Source organism: Trachypithecus francoisi, unplaced genomic scaffold (assembly GCF_009764315.1).
Source record: "Trachypithecus francoisi isolate TF-2019V2 unplaced genomic scaffold, Tfra_2.0 Lachesis_group10, whole genome shotgun sequence".
NCBI classification, from domain to species: Eukaryota; Metazoa; Chordata; class Mammalia; order Primates; family Cercopithecidae; genus Trachypithecus; species Trachypithecus francoisi.
This window is the reverse complement of record NW_022681455.1, coordinates 31,123,191-31,141,189: the sequence shown is the minus strand read 5'-3', so window position 1 is coordinate 31,141,189 and position 17,999 is coordinate 31,123,191. Positions and strand designations below refer to the sequence as shown.

Here is a 17,999-nt window from a genome sequence, read left to right as displayed (position 1 = left end):
GTTCACCTTTCCTCCTCCCTACCCCGTGAAATAGGACCTCAGGGCGCCCGCCTTGCGCAGGCGCGGTCAGAGGCCGAGGCAGAGGCGGGGCCGGGAGCGAGGCGTAGGGGGTGCGGTCAAGGCGCAGTAGGGGTTCTCGCGGTGGGTAAGTGACGTTCGGGAAGAGTCGGTTGGGGGCGGGAAGGGGCTGAGCGGGGGTGCTGGGAGGGTTCAAGGGGTCCAAAGAGGAAGGGGGAACAGGGGCCAGGTGAAGGGACAGATGAGGAGATCAGAACAGCCTTAGAGTTCAGGGGCCAACTGGGTGAAGCCTCGGGTATCTAGGGGAGCAGTGGGGAGAGAGCAGAGCCGGCTAGCGTGCAGGGGGCGAGAGCAGACTATTGAGAGATGGGGGTGAGGTTGAGGACCAGAACAATTCCTTCAGAAAAAAGTAGATTAGGATGTAAAAAGGGACGGGAGTAGGGATCCCAGATTCGGGTAAAAAATAGATTAATGAGGGTGGGAGGAAGGTCTTAAAGTGCCCACTATGTGTTAGGACTCGAGAAAGAGGAGGCGGGCGGCAGGCATGGAAGCTGAGGGGATAGTAGAGAGAAGCTGAGAGGACAGCCGCAGGAAAGATTTGGATGAGATGTCAGGACGCTGACTTTTCTGCCTGGGGATCTAGGCTGCTTGGATTCCCAAGGTCTTGGGAAGGGTCTAGCCCTGCATGTGGCCACATTCAGCTGGAGCCAGGCCTTGGGCCAGCACTTTAATACGGAAGGACCCAAGTCATGGCCTGGTGGTGTCTGGATGGGATTCCCCCAGGCCTTGCTGAGCCATGGAGAGAACTCTGGAGATGGCGCTCAAGACCCCTGCACTGTGTACCTCCTTTCTCACCTCTGGCCAGGGGCAGCAGGGACCATAGAAACTTAAGGAGGAGGGTAAAGGCACTGCCCAGAATCCTGAAAGTATGAGTAAAGCCTCAGAGCCCCTCTCGGTCTGTCTTTTTCAGTAAATTCTCTCCACTTGATAGTTAGTTGCCTGGGTTCCATGAGGAACCAGGTTGAGACAAGCAAGTGAATTTGGGGTATCTCCTACTTCTTTGGGGAAGTAGGAAAAGAGCTGAGCATCGGGTGGACCTGGCTGTAATTCAAGGATTATGACTTTGTTATTGTAGAGGCTTTCTCTTTGGAAGGTGGCCTGAAAATTGAATTGGAGTGTCTTTGTTTATCCTATTGTCCAGGGGAACATAAATGGCTGGAGACAGAATCTAGAGGCTTCAAATAATGTGGAGATGTTTCCACCTTCAGGTCAGTGGGACCAGACAAGGGGAGTGGTGGTTGTCTCTGCCTGGGAAACTGACCATCTTTGGTTTTATAATTCTTCAGGTTCCACTGGGCTGATTCCTCCCTCCCATTTTCAAGCTCGGCCCCTTTCAACTCTGCGGAGAATGGCTCCCACCTGGCTCTCAGACAGTCCCCTGGTCCAACCCCCAGGCCATCGAGATGTCTCAGAGAGGCGACTAGACACCCAGAGACCTCAAGTGACCATGTGGGAACAGGATGTTTCCAATGACAGGCAGGAGCCAGGGCGGAGAGGCAGGTAGGGATCCATCCTCGCCGTTTTCTCAGGCTGGCTTGCTAGTGACCCTTCTTCACTGGAATAAACTCCTTACCTATTTCGGCCCTAGTTTCCAGAACGTACTCATTTTTATGTAAGCAATTATTAGTTCCTACAGTGCCTAGATAATAAAGCAGTGTGCTAGGTGCTAGGGATGAGGATAACAATAATGAATAAGACAAATCCTGACTTAAATTTGTAATTAATAAGGAATCTAAAATCCTAAGAGGGGAGATAGATTGACCATCAACTGATGGTAAAGCATAGTATGAGGCAAGATGAAGAAGTGCAAACTAGAAGTAGAGACCCAGCACTGTGGCAGTGTGGGTTCATTCTGATGGAAGAAAGCCTTTACAGAGGACATGCTATGGGAGCTGGCCATGCTGTCGTATTGTCTGTAAACATTCTTATTCTTGTTGTTTCATGTGCTTTCCCAGATGTACTGGGATATCATTCTGCCATTTTGCTCCAGAGTAGGATTACATTAGAAGCAGCAGCATGAAGAAGAAGGAGTACTAGACTGGGTGTCAGGAGACAGAGACTCTATTTCTAGTTTGGCTACCAGCTAGAGGATATTTGGCAAGTCACTTAATTTCCCTAGCCTACAGATCCCTGATACTTAAAAATAAATAAAGAAATAAAATAAAGAAAAGGCCAGGTACGGTGGCTCACACCTATACTCCTAGCACTTTGGGAGCTGAGGCAGGAGGATCACTTGAGCCCAGAAGTTCAAGACCAGCCTGGGCAACAAAGCGAGACTTCGTCTCCGCAGAAAATAATTAGCTGGCTGTGGTGACATGCATTTGTAGTCCCAGCTACTCGGGAGGCTAAGGTGGTAGGATCGCTTGAGCTCAGGAGTTCAAGGCTGCAATGACCTATGATCCAGCCACTGCATTGAGGCCTGGGTGACACAGTGATACCTTGTCTCTAAAAACAACAACAATCTCCTGTGGTCCTGGGTGTCAGAGAGACAGCTGCCTCAGGAGCCATGTTCCAAGCTGGATTAAACTTCACATGATATTGGTAGACAATGTCTCCAAAGGCTGGCACTATGTTACTTATGTACTGTTCTCTCAGACTCCTCATAAAGTATACCTAACACTCAATAAATGCATTTTAACTAGCACCTGGCCTCACCATGTTGATACTGGAAGCTCAGCTCTCTCTATGCCCATTCCTCCCTCAAACTTCTTGCCCTTAAATCAGAATTGAGAAGTCTCTGTTCTTCCAACCTTTCCACTTAAAATGTGTGGCCTAAAAATAAAAAATAAATAAGACAAAAAAACACCAAAAAACAAAAAGAATGTGTGGCCTAATGATATACACATTTGATGTTGAATCTGCCTGTATGTAGCTCTCTCTGGGGAGATCATGCTCTATGATCTCAGCCAGACTTTAGGTCCGGTGAGTCCAGGCACTGGACTTAACATGCTCAATAGGGCTTTGATGAATGATGATGATGTTGATGCAGACATCCCCATACCCCAGCTTCAGCACCCCCTTCACCTCCCCACACCGGGGCAGAGAGGTCCTCTTTTCCTTCTGGCTATGTTTACGCCCTCAACTATCCTTCCAGCACTGGAGACAAGTCTCACCTGCACTAACCTGTCTTTGAAGGTCCTGGGAGCTGGAGGGGTCACAGGCCCTGAGCCAGCAGGCTGAGGTGATCGCTCGGCAGTTGCAAGAACTGCGGCGGCTGGAGGAGGAGGTCCGGCTCCTGCGGGAGACCTCACTGCAGCAGAAGATGAGGCTAGAGGCCCAGGCCATGGAGCTGGAGGCTCTGGCACAGGCGGAGAAGGCCGGCCGAGCTGAGGCTGAGGGCCTGCGTGCTGCTTTGGCTGGGGCTGAGGTCGTCCGGAAGAACTTGGAAGAGGGGAGCCAGCGCGAGCTGGAAGAGGTTCAGAGGCTGCACCAAGAGCAGGTGAATGCAGGGGTGGGAAGGATTTAAATTCATAACGGAGAGCTGGGCAGTAGCTTCCAAGCAAAGAACAGGTATTGCAGAAAAGACCGTCCATGAGTAGTGAGTAGTGGAGTGATGAGACCTTTGGTGAAAAGAAACACACATGACCTAGAAAGATGGAGAATTTGGGTATTTTGATCTTAATTCAGGTTGCACTTTTCCCCCAAGACTCAGGTGGCCTCCCACGACTTGAAGCCCTGCTTCCTTTTCTAGTAGGAAGTAGTTTCCTTCCCTGCTTTACTCTGGGTACCAATTCATCGGGGGTATTGTGGAGGGCAGTGAGGAAGGTGGATATAAGAGGGCTATGGTGTGCTTACTCTTTGCCATCTCTGAGACTCAGTGACCAAATTAGCCTGAATCCTGCCTTCATGGATGGAACTGACAGCCTCATGGGGGATACACACATCCACTTTTAATTTAATCATAATTAATTCCAATCAGGAGGAGTGCCTTGAAGGCGAAGGACTAGAGAGCACTAACTTAGTCTGGGGTTCAGGGAAGGCCACTGTAACCAATTGACATGTCAAGGAAAGAAACCACAGGGCCGGGCACAGTGGCTCACGCCTATAATCCCAACATTTTGGGAGGCTGAAGCAGGTGGATCACAAGGTCAGGAGTTCAAGACCAGCCTGGCCAACATGGTGAAACCCCATCTCTACTAAAAATACAAAAATTCACCAGGCATGGTGGTGCACACCTGTAATCCCAGCTACTCAGGAGGCCGAGGCAGGAGAATCACTTGAGCCTGGGAGGTGGAGGTTGCAGTGAGCCAAAATCGTGCCATTGCACTCCAGCCTGGGCAACAGAGCAAGACTCAGTCTCAAAAAATAAAATAAAAAAGGAACTGGGAGAAAACAAGGGAGAAATCCTTTATAACCTTGTAGTGGGCAAGGCCTTTCTACCTGTGAGTCAAAATTCAAAATCTAGAAGCTGCAAAGGAAAAGATTGATCCATTGACTTTATAACATGAACATTAGGAATGGCAGGAGAAAAAAAAAAAAAAAAGCTGTATTTATAGCTCAGATCACAAGAAAAGGGTAATATCCCTAATATAAAATGTGTGCCTAGAAATTGGTAAGGGAAACACCAGCAATCCAGTCAGAAAGTGGGCAAAGGAGATTCATGAAAGAAACTTAGAAACAAGAAGCTAGGCTGGGCACAGTGGCTCATGCCTGTAGTCCCAGCATTTTGGGAGGCTGAGGTGTGCAGGATCACTTGAGGCCAGGAGTTCAAGACCAGCCTGGCCAACATGAAGAAACCCAGTCTCTACAAAAAATACAGAAATTAGCCGGGTATGGCGGTGGGCGCCTGTAATGCCCCAGCTTCTTGGGAGGCTGAGGCAGGAGAATTGCTTGAACCTGGGAGACAGAGGTTACAGTGAGCTGAGATCACCACACTCCAGCCTGGGCAGCAGAGCGAGACTAAAAAAAAACAACAAGCTACCATTTGTGTTGAATAGGAGTTGGCCAGTGAATAGGCGTGTGAGGCCCAATGGTTGCTGGAGGACACTCGCCAGGACAACCGGTGGAGGCGGGGACAGGCGGAGGCCAGAAGGCTGGAGCACAGAGATCAGGGGCGCTGAGTGTGCTGCAGAGCACAGGACCCAGGGCACAAGGCCTTGGCCACTTCAGAACTTGATACTTTCCCTTAAGAGCAATGAACAGGCTGGGCGCGGTGGCTCATACTTGTAATCCTAGCACTGTGGGAGGTTAAGGCGGAAGGATCACTTGAGCCCAGGAGTTTGAGACCAGCCTGGGCAACAAAGTGAGCCCCCATCTCTATTTTATTAAATAAATTAGGGCTGGGCATGGTTGCTCACATGTGTAATCCCAGCACTTTGGGAAGCTGAGGCGGGTGGATCACTTGAGGTCAGGAGTTCGAGACCAGCCCTGCCAACATGGTGAAACCTCATCTCTACTAAAAGTACAAAAATTAGCTGGGCGTGGTGGCTCATGCCTGTAATCTCAGCTACTTGGGAGGGTGAGGCAGGAGAATCGCTTGAACCTGGGAGGCAGCATTTGCAGTGAGCTGAGATCGTGCCATTGCACTTAGTCTGAGCAACAAAGTGAAACTTCATCTCCAAAATAACAAAAAGAAAACAAAATTGTTTTTTTAAGAGATAAGCAACTGTTGAAAGGTTTTAGGCAGGGAAATGACATGATTAGATTTGTATTTATGTCTAAAAAGTTTTGTCATTTATATCCCCCAAATTAACTTTATTGTTGTATGGAGACAGGGCTAGAGGAGGCAGACCAGGAAGCTGGGTGGCCACTTTGCCCTCCTTCCCAGTCCATCCCATGACTGTTGGTGGCTCTGACACCCTTGCAACCCTTTGAGGTGCCATGAGCAAAAGACACAAAATTCCTCCTTTCCTGGAGCTTTCCTTCCGGTGTGGTCTGACAGATAGTAACACATACACATAAACAAGATATGGTCAGTGCTAAGTGCTCGGGAGGACGTGAGCAGGTGATGGGGCAGAGTAGGGTGGTGGGGTTATTAGGCCCAGCGAAGCCACCCTGAGGAGGGGCTATCACCTGGGGTCTGTGGAGCAAGGAGGGGCCGCTGGCTGGTTCTCAGCAGACTCCCTGTGGCTGGAGCGGGGAGCGTGGGGAGAGCCTCCAGGGTGAACTCAGGAGGCAGGCAGAGGCCGGGCCCCCCGGCCTGCAGGTGTGGAGAGATGCCTGGGTTTTGCTGTGAATGCTGTGAGAAGCCACCGAGGGTTTGTAAAGACTAGTTAGGAGATGGTCACTGTTGCCCAGGCAAAAGATGAGGGTAGCTTACCTTGGGTTGGTGGCAGTGGAGACGGAGACAGAGAGAGGTGAAGATATGTTTTGGGGGAGATCGGACAAGAACTCCCGATGGGTTGTGGGGCAACTGCAGAGAGTGAGTTACCAGCTCTCCGTTTGCTATGCGCAACTGGGTGATTGGTTTGGTCATTCTCTAAGGTCACAGAAAGTGGGAGTGAAGGGAACAAGGAAGGCCTCCATGTGGGGTCGAGCCCCTGCTGAGCCCCCTCTTCTTTCCGCAGCTGTCCTCTTTGACACAGGCTCACCAGGAGGCTCTTTCCAGTTTGACCAGCAAGGCCGAGGGCTTGGAGAAGTCTTTGAGTAGTCTGGAAACCAGGAGAGCAGGGGAAGCCAAGGAGCTGGCCGAGGCTCGGAGGGAGGCCGAGCTGCTTCGGAAGCAGCTGAGGTAGGTGGGCGGATGCCGACGGGGGCCCGGCAGTTGGTGATGTGGTGGGTCTGCAGGGTGCCCCACTGATGGCTGTCCCATTCCCACCCCAACCCTAGCAAGACCCAGGAAGACTTGGAGGCTCAGGTGACCCTGGTTGAGAATCTAAGAAAATATGTTGGGGAACAAGTCCCCCCTGAGGTCCACAGCCAGACATGGGAACTGGAGCGACAGAAGTTTCTGGAAAACATGCAGGTGAGTGTGCAGGAGTGCATCTGTGTGGGGACTTGGGGATCAGGTTGGGGGGCAAGTGTGGCCCTTGGAGGAGCGTGTAGAGCACAGCCCTCAGGAAAGAAAGTGGTACCTGAGGCGGCATGGAGGCCCTACAGAAGGGCTGCTTCTCTCCACCCGCAGCACTTGCAGGAGGACCGGGATGGCCTGCACGCCACCGTGGAGCTGCTGCAGGTGCGGGTGCAGAGCCTCACGCACATCCTCGCCCTGCAGGAGGAGGAGCTGACCAGGAAGGTATGGCCCGACCCCCAGATCCCTCACCCTCGGCCGCATCCTACACCTACTGTCCCCCACCCTCCTCCCTGTGGATGGGAGGGTTCGATGTGCCCCAGAACCTGCTTGGATCTCTTTCTTCCTGTGAACTCCTCCTGCTATAGCTCATGTTGCCCGGGCAGGACAGAGGAGAAACAAAGATGCCACCTCCTTCCTCTCCTCCCCCAGGAGCCCACACTTGCCTCCCGCTCCTTCTCCCTCAGGTTCAACCTTCAGATTCCCTGGAGCCTGAGTTTACCAGGAAGTGCCAGTCCCTGCTGAACCGCTGGCGGGAGAAGGTGTTTGCCCTCATGGTGCAGCTAAAGGCCCAGGAGCTGGAACACAGCGACTCTGTTAAGCACCTGAAGGGACAGGTCACTGCACTCTCTTTTCTCCCGGTATTCCCTCCCAGCACCTTGCTCCTTCCATAGGAGTGGCATCCATTCAACCAGTGTTTATTGAGTGATTGCCACATGCTGGGCACACAGCCCTGAACAAAACCAAAATGTGGAGCTTGCATTCTAGAGCAGGGACAACAGAACACGCAAGTAAACAGATAATGTTGAGTAATTATATGTGCTGTATAGAAAGATTCAAGCTGGGTGCAGTGGCTCATGCCTGTAGTGCCAACACTGGTCTCAAACTCCTGACCTCAGATGATTCACCTGCCTCAGCCTCCCAAAGTGATGGGATTACCGGTATGAGCCACCATGCCCAGCCAAGTAAAATGCCAGCAGTCTGGGAGACCGATGCAGGTGGATCACTTGAGGTCAGGAGTTCGATACCAGCCTGGGCAACATGTGCAATCCAGTCTCTACTAAAAATACAGAAAATTAGCCAGGCATATGGCTCATTCCTGTAGTCCTAGCTACTCTGGAGGCTGAGGTGGGAGGATCACCTGAGCCTGGTAGGTCGAGGCCCCAGTGAGCTGTGATCCCACCACTGCACTCTAGCCTGGGTGACAAAGCGAGATCCTGTCTCAAAAAAAAAAAGAAAGTAGCAAGAAAGATTGAAAAGATAATGTGACAGAGAAACTGGGGGTGTGGGTCAGCCTCAGGTAGGATGGTCAGGAACAGCCTCTCTGAGGAGGTGACAGCATCTGAGGAGGATGGCTTGGTCAGTTGGTGGGTCCTGTGGGGTGGGTCAAGGGCTATTCCCATGTTCAAGTGGGCACATGGAACGTGGAACATGGAAGGAACATGGGACTCACATTCTATTCTCAGGAACCTAAGCTTCTGTCACCCTGCATACCATTGGTTCTTTTTCTTTCTCTTTTTCAGAAGGAGTCTCGCTCTGTCACCCAGGCTGGAGTACAGTGGCGTGATCTTGGCTCACTGCAACCTCTGTCTCCTGGGTTCAAGTGATTCTCCTGCCTCAGCCTCCCAAGTAACTGGGATTACAGGCACATGCCACCATGCTCAGTTGATTTTTGTATTTTTAGTACAGACAGGGTTTCACCATGTTGGCCAGGCTGGTCTTGAACTCCTGACCTCAAGCGATTTGCCTCGGCCTCCCAAAGTGTTGGGATTCCAGGTGTGAGCCACCACGCCTGGCCCCTGCATGACATTCTCTGCACCTGCCACTTTGCTTCTGGTGCCTCCCTCAGCTTTTAGCTCTAGAGGCCCCTGCCCAGCTCCATCTCCTCCCCCAGGTGACCTCACTCCAGGAACAAGTAACAGCCCAGAGCCAGGAGCAGGCCATTCTGCAGCGATCCCTGCAGGACAAAGCCGCAGAGGTGGAGGTGGAGCGGATGGGTTCCAGGGTTGGTGTCAGCCTAGTAGAGACGCGGGGAGGGCAAGGGAGCCCTGGTCCAGGGCTTCAGCCAGGACTTAGGGAGAGCCCCTGTCCTTTGCTGCATCCTCCCCAGGGCCTGCAGTTGGAGCTGAGCCGTGCTCAGGAGGCCAGGCGCCGGTGGCAGCAGCAGACAACCTCAGCCGAGGAGCAGCTGAGGCTTGTGGTCAGTGCCGTCAGCAGGTATCAGGGATGGAGGGGCTGGTGGAGTAGTGTTTCTGCCACCTTCGCTTCCTGGGCACCTTGTTGCTGAGGAGCCTCAGGCAAGAGTGGCTGGAAAGCTGGCCACTGGAGGCTACAGGACTGGGCAAATTTAGCCCTATCAATGTTCCTGTGTTCGTTTCTCTTCTGCGGCAGCCCCCTCTGCATTCACACCTGATTGCTTGTCATGAACTCCCCACTGCATGTTGGGCTGGAGATGAGGCCTTGCTTCCTCCTGCAGTTCAGCCTAGTAATGGCTTGAGCTAAATAGAGCACCGGGGAGGATCTTCACTTGCAGCATTGTTCAAGGATGGAGAGTGTAGACACTTCATCGTCCTTTCCTTGTCTGAAACTTTACAGGCATTCTCTGTTTCACTGGAGAAAAATTTAGTCTTTTTATTTATTTATTTATTTTGAGACGCAGTCTGTGTCACCCAGGCTGGAGTGTAGTGGTGCAGTCTTGGCTCACTTCAACCTCACTTCCCTGGTTCAAGTGATTCTCCTGCCTCAGCCTCCTGAGTAGCTGGGATTACAGGCATCCGCCACCACGCCCAGCTAGTTTTTGTATTTTCAGTAGAGACAGGATTTCACCATGTTGGCTTGAACTCCTGACCTCAGGTGAGCCACCCCCCTCACCCTCCCAAAGTGCTGGAATTACGGGTGTGAGCCACCACGCCCGGCCTAGTCTGTTTATTTAAAGCTATATACTTACTTGCTTACTATTCCATCTAAAATGTAAGCCAGTTAGTTTCCTTCTAAATCAATTGCCAGCCTTTGTCTCTCATACCAACTTCCTAGTTGTTTCATTACCAACAATTGTTCTACGACCTTCGGAAAAACTTCTAAGGAAACAGCAAAGCTTCTTTGTGCTGGCGATGACTTCCCCTCAGCCTTGGACATTGAGATACCCAAGGCAGGTAGTTCTTAGCACAGTGTCTGGCTTGTAAATGTTTATTGTTATCATGAGGCTCTTCTTGATGGGTTAATTTAGAGAAAGATAATTTTTGGTTTAGCGAAATTAAGATGCAGGATGAGTCCTTGCCCACCACTTCCTTCTCTTGGATTTGTACCTTGGGGACTAATTCAGCTTAAAAAATTATGAAACATTTCACACTTGCATGGAATTAAACTAGTTATGATGACCTACCACCTAGGTTCAATCCATTGCGTGTGTCCCCTACCTCCAGGAGAACAGAAAGATGTGCTTCGGACAGGCTTTGACTTTGGTACCAGGCGAGCACAGAAATGGTCTGTGTAATGATGCATTGCCAAAAGTCCTCCAGGCTTAAAGCAGTCCAAACTCGGATTGTTGCTGGGTTTATTAGATTGTCTCTAGGTAATTGGAGACTTTAATACGAGCTGCAGTAGGTGTTGGAAGCATCTACTTGAACAATTTCCAGATCAAAGTGAACTTTGCTGTGCTGCTGGGGATGCAGCTGCAAGCCTTCATCATCATGTGTTTTTCTGTGGGTGCAGACCTGGACTCTCCTGAGGAAACCCCAAGCAGGCCCTAGACACTCCTTGGCCTCCTCCTGGGGCCTGTTTAAGCTGCTCAGTTTTCATGATCCAGGTTGGTCCTACTTTTGGCACAGCCAGCTGGCAAAGCACGTGGGTCTGCCCGTCATTGGTGCTAAATCAACAGTCCTGGGCTTGGAGAGGATAACTTTATTTTGTTTTGTTTTTTTGAGATAGAGTCTCACTCTGTTGCCCAGGCTTGAGAGCAGGGGCACAATCTTGGCTCACTGCAACCTTCACCTCCTAGGTTCAAGTGATTCTCGTACCTCAGCCTCCGGAGTAGCTAGGATTACAGGCATAAGCCACCATGCCCGGCTAATTTTTGTGTTTTTAGTGGAGACAGAGTTTCACCATGTTGGCCAGGCTGGTCTCCAATTCCTGACTTCAGGTGATCCACCCGCCTCGGCCTCCCAAAGTGCTGGGATTACAGGCAGAAGCCTCTGGCCAGAGAGGATAACTTTACTCTTTGATGCACAATAGTGAGCGAAACACAGGTTGTGAGAAATAAGCTTAACAGGTTGCTTTAAAAGATAGTCATTTAATGGATTCTTGGGGCAAGGGCCCTTTAGATAATTGATGGAAGCTGTGCGTTCTTTACTTGTATAACAGGACAGGATTAGAGGGAGTTGTCTATACTAGGCACAGCAAGTCCTTTGGGAATGAGGGGAGGCGTGGAGGGTCAATGACCTGTGCCCTCTCCAGCTCTCAGATCTGGCTCGAGAGCACCATGGCTAAGGTGGAAGAGGCTGCTGCCCGGCTTCCCAGCCTCAACAACCGACTCAGCTATGCTGTCCGCAAGGTCCACACCATTCAGGGTGCGTAGGGCAACTGCGAGCCACGTCCTGCCCCTGCCTCACCAGCTCGGACTTTCTTCTTCCTGACCCAGCTCTCTGTGATCCCACATCCTTTCACCTTCCTCCTTTCACCAGCCCTTGCATCTCTTTTTCCCTTACTCCCTGTCCCCCACTTTCTCCCATGCAAACTTCATCTCTTTTTCTCCCTGCCTTTTCCCTCCCAGGCCTGACTGCTCGAAAGCTTGCCCTTGCTCAGCTGCGCCAGGAGAGGTGAAGTTTGGGCACTTTGAGGTGGATGGGCTTTAGGGTATTGGCTACTGGGACCCCCAAAACCATGAGAACTGAGGCGGGATGGGGGCTTTGGGGTCAGGCAGCTGGGTGATTTCTCCTGACTCTGTTTCTCTTCCCCGTCCCAGCTGTCCCCTACCACCACCAGTCACAGACGTGAGCCTTGAGTTGCAGCAGCTGCGGGAAGAACGGAACCGCCTGGATGCAGAACTGCAGCTGAGTGCCCGCCTCATTCAGCAGGAGGTGGGCCGGGCTCGGGAACAAGGTACACCTGGTTGCCAGGGGGTGGAGAGGATGAGGAAAGACCCGGTGTCTAGGGTGCTAGGAGAGGCCTGACCCAGCACCCCCTCCTTTTAGGGGAGGCAGAGCGGCAGCAGCTGAGCAAGGTGGCTCAGCAGCTGGAGCAGGAACTGCAGCAGACCCAGGAGTCCCTGGCTAGCTTGGGGCTGCAGCTGGAGGTGGCACGCCAGGGCCAGCAGGAGAGCACAGAGGAGGCTGCCAGTCTGCGGCAGGAGCTGACCCAGCAGCAGGACCTCTACAGGCAAGGTGTCGAGAGGGAAAGGGGTGCTTCCCTTGGACGGTGGCGTGGGAATTGCAAATCAAAGCTCCTGCTGATACGCCCCATCTGCACTTTCACCCCAGCCCTGCAAGAGAAGGTGACTGAAGTGGAAACTCGGCTGCGGGAGCAACTCTCAGACACAGAGAGGAGGCTGAACGAGGCTCGGAGGGAGCATGCCAAGGCCGGTGAGCCTTGCCAACGTGGATAGGGCCTTCCAGGAAGAAGGAAGTGTTAAGACATAGGTTATTATTTTCCCCTCAAAGTTTTTCAAAGCTTCATTACAGGAAGTAATGAAGGTATCCATGAATAGCACAGATGATTTCTCACTTCATGAACACACCCATGTAGCCAGCACCAGGTTAAGAAACAGCATATGAGGCCGGGCGCGGTGGCTCAAGCCTGTAATCCCAGCACTTTGGGAGGCCGAGACGGCCGGATCACGAGGTCAGGAGATCGAGACCATCCTGGCTAACACGGTGAAACCCCATCTCTACAAAAAATACAAAAATTAGCCGGGCAAGGTGGCGGGCGCCTGTAGTCCCAGCTACTCGGGAGGCTGAGGCAGGAGAATGGCGTAAACCCGGGAGGCGGAGCTTGCAGTGAGCTGAGATCTGGCCACTGCACTCCAGTCCAGGTGACAGAGCGAGACTCCGCCTCAAAAAAAAAAAAAAAAGAAACAGCATATGACCGGGCGCGGTGGCTCACGCCTGTAATCCCAGCACTTTGGGAGGCCAAGGCAGGTGTATCACCTGAGGTCAGAAGTTTGAGACCAGCCTGGCCAACACAGTGAAACCCCATCTCTACTAAAATTACAAAAATTAGCTGGGTGTGGTGGTGTGTGCCTGTAAGCCCAGCTACTTGGGAGACTGAGGCAGGGGAATGGCTTGAACCCGGGCGGCAGAGGTTGCAGTGAGCTGAGATCACACCATAGCACTCCAGCCTGGAGAGCAAAACTCAGTCTCAAAAAAAATAAAGAGCATATGACCAGCTCAGGACCCTCCTGTACCCCTTCCTGTCATACCCCTTCACAGAGGCCACCACCTTCCAGATGTCTAACACCAGCAATTACCCCCTAGCAACAATTTCACACACCTAAAGAAGTTAAAAGAATTGTGGCCGGCGCGGTGGCTCACACATGTAATCCCAGCACTTTGGGAGACCAAGGCAGGAGGATTGCTTGAGCCTAGGAGTTCAAGATCAGCCTGGGCAACATAGACTCCCATCTCTAAAAAAAAAAAAAAAAAAATTACAAAAATTAGCCAGGCATGGCGGTGGGCACCTGTAGCCTGAGCTTACTTGGGAGGCTGATGTGGGAAGATCACATGAACTTGGGAGGTGGAGGCTGCAGTGAGCCGAGACTGTGCCACTGCACTCCAGCGTGGGCAATAGAGAAAGACCGTGTGTCTAAAAAAGAATTGTATAATGAATATATCTTCTCTAAATATAGCAGTTAACATTTGCCACATTTGGTCTCTTCTCTGTGTACACGCATATTTGTACATCTTTTGAATCACTTTAAGTTGTAATCATTTAATTTTTTTTTTTTTTTGAGACAGAGCCTTCCTCTGTCACCAGGCTGGAGTGCAGTGGCATGATCTTTGCTCACTGTAACCTCTGCCTCCCGGGTTCAAGTCATTCTCCTGGCTCAGCCTCCTGAGTAGCTGGGATTACAGGCGCCCACCACCACACCCAGCTAAGTTTTATATTTTTAGTAGAGACGGGGTTTCACCATGTTGGCCAGGATGGTCTCGATCTCTTGACCTGTAATCCACCTGCCTCGGCCTCCCAAGGTGCTGGGATTATAGGCGTGAGCCACCGCGCCTGACCATTTAAGTAAGTTGTAAACGTAAGTAAGTTGTAAACGTAAGTTGTTCACCTGCATCTCCCAAAGCCAGTAAATTCTCCTATATAGCTGCAATCATCACACTTTAAGACAAGGAGCACTAATTGCACAAAATCTAACTCAGTTCATATTCAGATTTCCCCTGCGCAACTCCAGGATGGTTCAGGGATGAGGAAGATACTTAGGTTCAGATTCCTAGGCTCCTAGAGCATCAGCCCACCCCTCCAACTGTACAGAGGAGACAGATCCATAGAGCAGAACAGCCCCCACAAGCCACAGAGTTGGTGACCCAGCGTTTGTTCCTGTCTTCATGGTGCCTGGCTGCCTCTGGCCTGACCCACACCTGCCTCCCCTGTGCCTTGGCCTCTCTGTAGTGGTCTCCTTGCGCCAGATTCAGCGCAGAGCCGCCCAGGAAAAGGAGCGGAGCCAGGAACTCAGGCGTCTGCAGGAGGAGGCCCGGAAGGAGGAGGGGCAGCGACTGGCCTGGCGCCTGCAGGAGCTGGAGAGGGATAAGAACCTCATGCTGGTAGGAGACAGGACGGCAGACAGGCAGACACTAGGGCCCATCCTGGGCTGGTTCCTGGGCTAGAGGTGTGGAAAGAGGATGGTGAGGGAGGTTCTACCCGGGCTAGGTGGCGTTTAACCCTCTCCTTCCCAGGCCACCTTGCAGCAGGAGGGTCTCCTCTCCCGTTACAAGCAGCAGCGACTGTGGGCAGTTCTTCCTTCCCTACTGGATAAGAAGAAATCTGTGGTGTCCAGCCCCAGGCCTCCAGAGTGTTCAGCATCCGTACCTGTAGCAGCAGCAGTACCCACCAGGGAATCCATAAAAGGTCTTGGGCCAAGCACAAAGGGACAAGGGGCAAATGGGTGCACTTCAGCAATCTCCTCTCCAGACTCTTGCGTGATGAGTGGTGTTCTCTGTGATCCTGCGAGGCCCTTAGCCTCTTTTAGCGATGCCCAGCTTGGACCAAAGAGCCTCCTCTCTCCCAGTCCTCATTTCCTGTGTCAGCTCTGTTTCCTCTGTAACCACGAGCACCTCCCCTTGTCTGGTGCTCATCTCCTGCTATCTTCCTTCCCAGGGTCCCTCTCTGTCCTGCTCGATGACCTGCAGGGCTTGAGTGAAGCGATTTCCAAAGAGGAAGCTGTTTGTCAAGGAGACAACCTTGACAGATGCTCCAGCTCCAATCCCCAGATGAGCAGCTAAGCAGCTGAGAGCCCAGGGAAAGCCAGCCTGGGGGCTGGGAGGATCCTGGAGAAGTGGGTGGGGACAGAGGAGCCCTTCCCCCTCCCAGGGTCACCCTGGGGGACACCAGCTGAGTCTAAATTCTGCTCTAAATAAAGACCGTCGTAGGAGCCATTGTTTGGAAATGTTATCTCTGGGAATCTGGGAATTCTCCCTGCAGCCATCTCTCTTGGAGATGTGGGAAGTGGTCCCACCCATAGCTCTCTCTGGGTGATACCTTTTCAAATCCTTTTTCTAGGCAGCTTTGGAAATGTTTGGGAAGCTCCTGCTTTTCTTTATTCTCAACTTTTAAAACTCTTTTCTTCTGGAAGATGATAAATGCTAGGAATGGGGAAGATAAAACATTCACTCATTCAACAGGAATGTCAGAGCCAGGCACTGTATTAGCCTGGGGGCCACCTGGGCCCTGAGAGCCTACATCCTAGTGGGAGAGAGAGGACAGACGACCTAAACAGATGAACAAGATCATTTCAAACAAGTGCTTGAAGAGAAAGTATAGTACAATTATGTGATAGAAACTGACTCTGGGGAGAGGCCTCTGAGCAAGGGACCTTGTGCTGAGGCCTGCCTGAAGTGGGCTCCTGTGGAGGCCAGGAGGGCTCTGTAGAGAATGGTCAAGGACGCTGCTTCGAGGCCAAGATGTGACCAAGTTTGGATTTTACTCTACATCTGGGTGACAGCAAGACTCAGTATCAAAAAAAAGAAAAACAAAAAACAGGGAAGAGAGCCAGATGCTGTGGCTCCTGCCTGTAATCCCAGCACTTTTTTTTTTGAGACAGTTTTGCTCTTGTTACCAGGCTGGAGTGCAGTGGCACAGTCTCGGCTCACTGCAACCTCCACCTCCCAGGTTCAAGCAATTCTCCTGCCTCAGCCTCTGGAGTAGCTGAATCCCAGCACTTTTTTGGGAGGCCGAGGTGAGCGGATCGCTTGAGGCCAGGGGTTAGAGACTAGCCAACATAGGGAGACCCCATCTATATAAAGAATAAAAGGCCGGGCGTGGTGGTTCACACCTATAATCCCACCACTTTGGGAGGCCGAGGTGGGTGGATCACAAGGTCAGGAGATCGAGACCATCCTGGCTAACACGGTGAAACCCAGTCTTCACTAAAAATACAAAAAATTAGCCAGGTGCGGTGGCAGGTGCCTGTAGTCCCAGCTACTCGGAAAGCTGAGGCAGGAGAATTGCTTGAACTGGGAGGTGGAAGTTGCAGTGAGCCAAGATTGCACCACTGCACTCCAGCCTGGGCGACAGAGCGAGACTGTCTGAAAAAATAAAATAAAAAACATTGGAGGGCATGGTGGCATGCACCCATGGTCCTAGTTACTCCAGAGGCTGAGTTGGGAGGATTGTTTGAGCCCAAGAGGTTAAGGCTACAGTGAGCTGTGATCGCACCACTGCACCCCAGCCTGAGAGCGAGAACCTGTCCTCACTCCCCAAAGGGAAGATGCAACATGATTTGGTGTACATTTTTTTTCCTGAAAGACTTACTGGATGGTCCCTTCCAGAGTGAGGTACACACATCCACACACTATGGTCAGCGATTGTTCCTGGGACCCTGACATCTCAGTTTAGTGAACTCAGGGCAAGACAGTGACTCCCCATGGTCAGCACGGCAGGTGGGTGGGTCCAGCAAGGTCACTTCCCCAGGAGGTCATGATTGAGCAGCTTCTGGATCAGGTCCACGTGGGCCAGCAGCATGCAGCAGCAGCTGTACTGCTTCAGGCCCAGGGCGTCCCCATCAGTGTACTTGGCCTGCAGCAGCCCCAGGTAGGCCTCCCACGTGTTGCCAACACAGTCTTGCTGCAGGTGAAGCAGCGCACACAACTCCTGAGCTCAAGTAGTCCTTCTGTGTCAGCCTCCCAAAGTGCTGGCATGAGCCACCACGCCTGGCCTGATATAATACATTTTTTTTTTTGATACGGAGTTTCACTCTTGTTGCTCAGGCTAGAGTGCAATGGTGTGATCTCAGCTCACCGCAACCTCTGCCTCCTGGGTTCAAGTGATTCTCCTGCCTCAGCCTCTTGGGTAACTGGGATTACAGGTATTTGCCACCATGCCTGGCTAATATTTTTGTATTTTTAGTAGAGACGGGGTTTCTCCATGTTGGTCAGGCTGGTCTTGAACTTCCAACCTCAGGTGATCCGCCCACCTCTGCCTCCCAAAGTGCTGGGATTACAGGCACGAGCCGCCATGCCAGGCCCACCTGATGTATATTTTAAGACCTCCTTTGCAGGTGGAGGACAGATTTTGTGTGAAGGGGAGGGATAAAGAGTGGGAGCAAGGGGGCCACTTGGAAGGGTGTTGGAAAGGCTTGAGGGAGATGGTGGCTCAGGATGATGGGCTGGGTTTGGACAGGGCATGGAGGGGCTTGCAGGGGGATGGGCTGTGGATGGTGGAGGAGAATAACGAAGGTTTCTTTCCTTCATGAGCCCTGGAGGGAACAGACGAGATCACGCCATTGCATAGGAAGGTGTCCCTTACTGTGGGGTAGCGA

The 17,999-nt window shown here is 51.9% G+C and overlaps 1 protein-coding gene and 1 pseudogene across 13 annotated transcripts; one reads left to right on the top strand and one right to left on the bottom strand.

Annotated features, from left to right (window-relative positions):
- Positions 1–40: 40 nt before the first annotated feature.
- On the top strand, positions 41–15,618 carry CCHCR1 (coiled-coil alpha-helical rod protein 1). Of its 13 annotated transcripts, none has more exons than XM_033219593.1 (18): positions 41–145; positions 1,220–1,286; positions 1,473–1,578; positions 3,214–3,517; positions 6,585–6,748; positions 6,847–6,982; positions 7,142–7,252; positions 7,495–7,644; positions 8,865–9,032; positions 9,138–9,244; positions 11,480–11,592; positions 11,796–11,841; positions 11,988–12,124; positions 12,217–12,405; positions 12,502–12,603; positions 14,636–14,787; positions 14,920–15,091; positions 15,341–15,618. In XM_033219593.1, the coding sequence occupies exons 2-18, from the start codon at positions 1,271–1,273 to the stop codon at positions 15,463–15,465; spliced, it is 2,298 nt and encodes a 765-aa protein (XP_033075484.1). In that variant the 5' UTR covers positions 41–145; positions 1,220–1,270; the 3' UTR covers positions 15,466–15,618. The 13 variants fall into 13 exon arrangements, with proteins under 13 accessions (XP_033075484.1, XP_033075477.1, XP_033075475.1 ...); XM_033219586.1 differs by having other exon boundaries at positions 1,365–1,578; XM_033219590.1 differs by having other exon boundaries at positions 42–145; positions 1,365–1,578; positions 8,922–9,032; positions 15,341–15,614.
- Positions 15,619–17,134: 1,516 nt separating this feature from the next.
- On the bottom strand, positions 17,135–17,964 carry LOC117088517 (annotated as a pseudogene).
- Between the last annotated feature and the right edge of the window lie 35 nt (positions 17,965–17,999).

What these genes read in the sequence shown, in the direction of transcription:
- CCHCR1 (XM_033219582.1), top strand. Translation starts at nt 768, where the DNA reads ATGGCCTGGTGGTGTCTGGATGGGATTCCCCCAGGCCTTGCTGAGCCA. An exon ending in AGAGGCTGCACCAAGAGCAG is followed by an intron (nt 3,518 to 6,584) that starts GTGAATGCAGGG and finishes TTCTTTCCGCAG; the next exon opens with CTGTCCTCTTTGACACAGGC. An exon ending in AGTTTCTGGAAAACATGCAG is followed by an intron (nt 6,983 to 7,141) that starts GTGAGTGTGCAG and finishes CTCCACCCGCAG; the next exon opens with CACTTGCAGGAGGACCGGGA.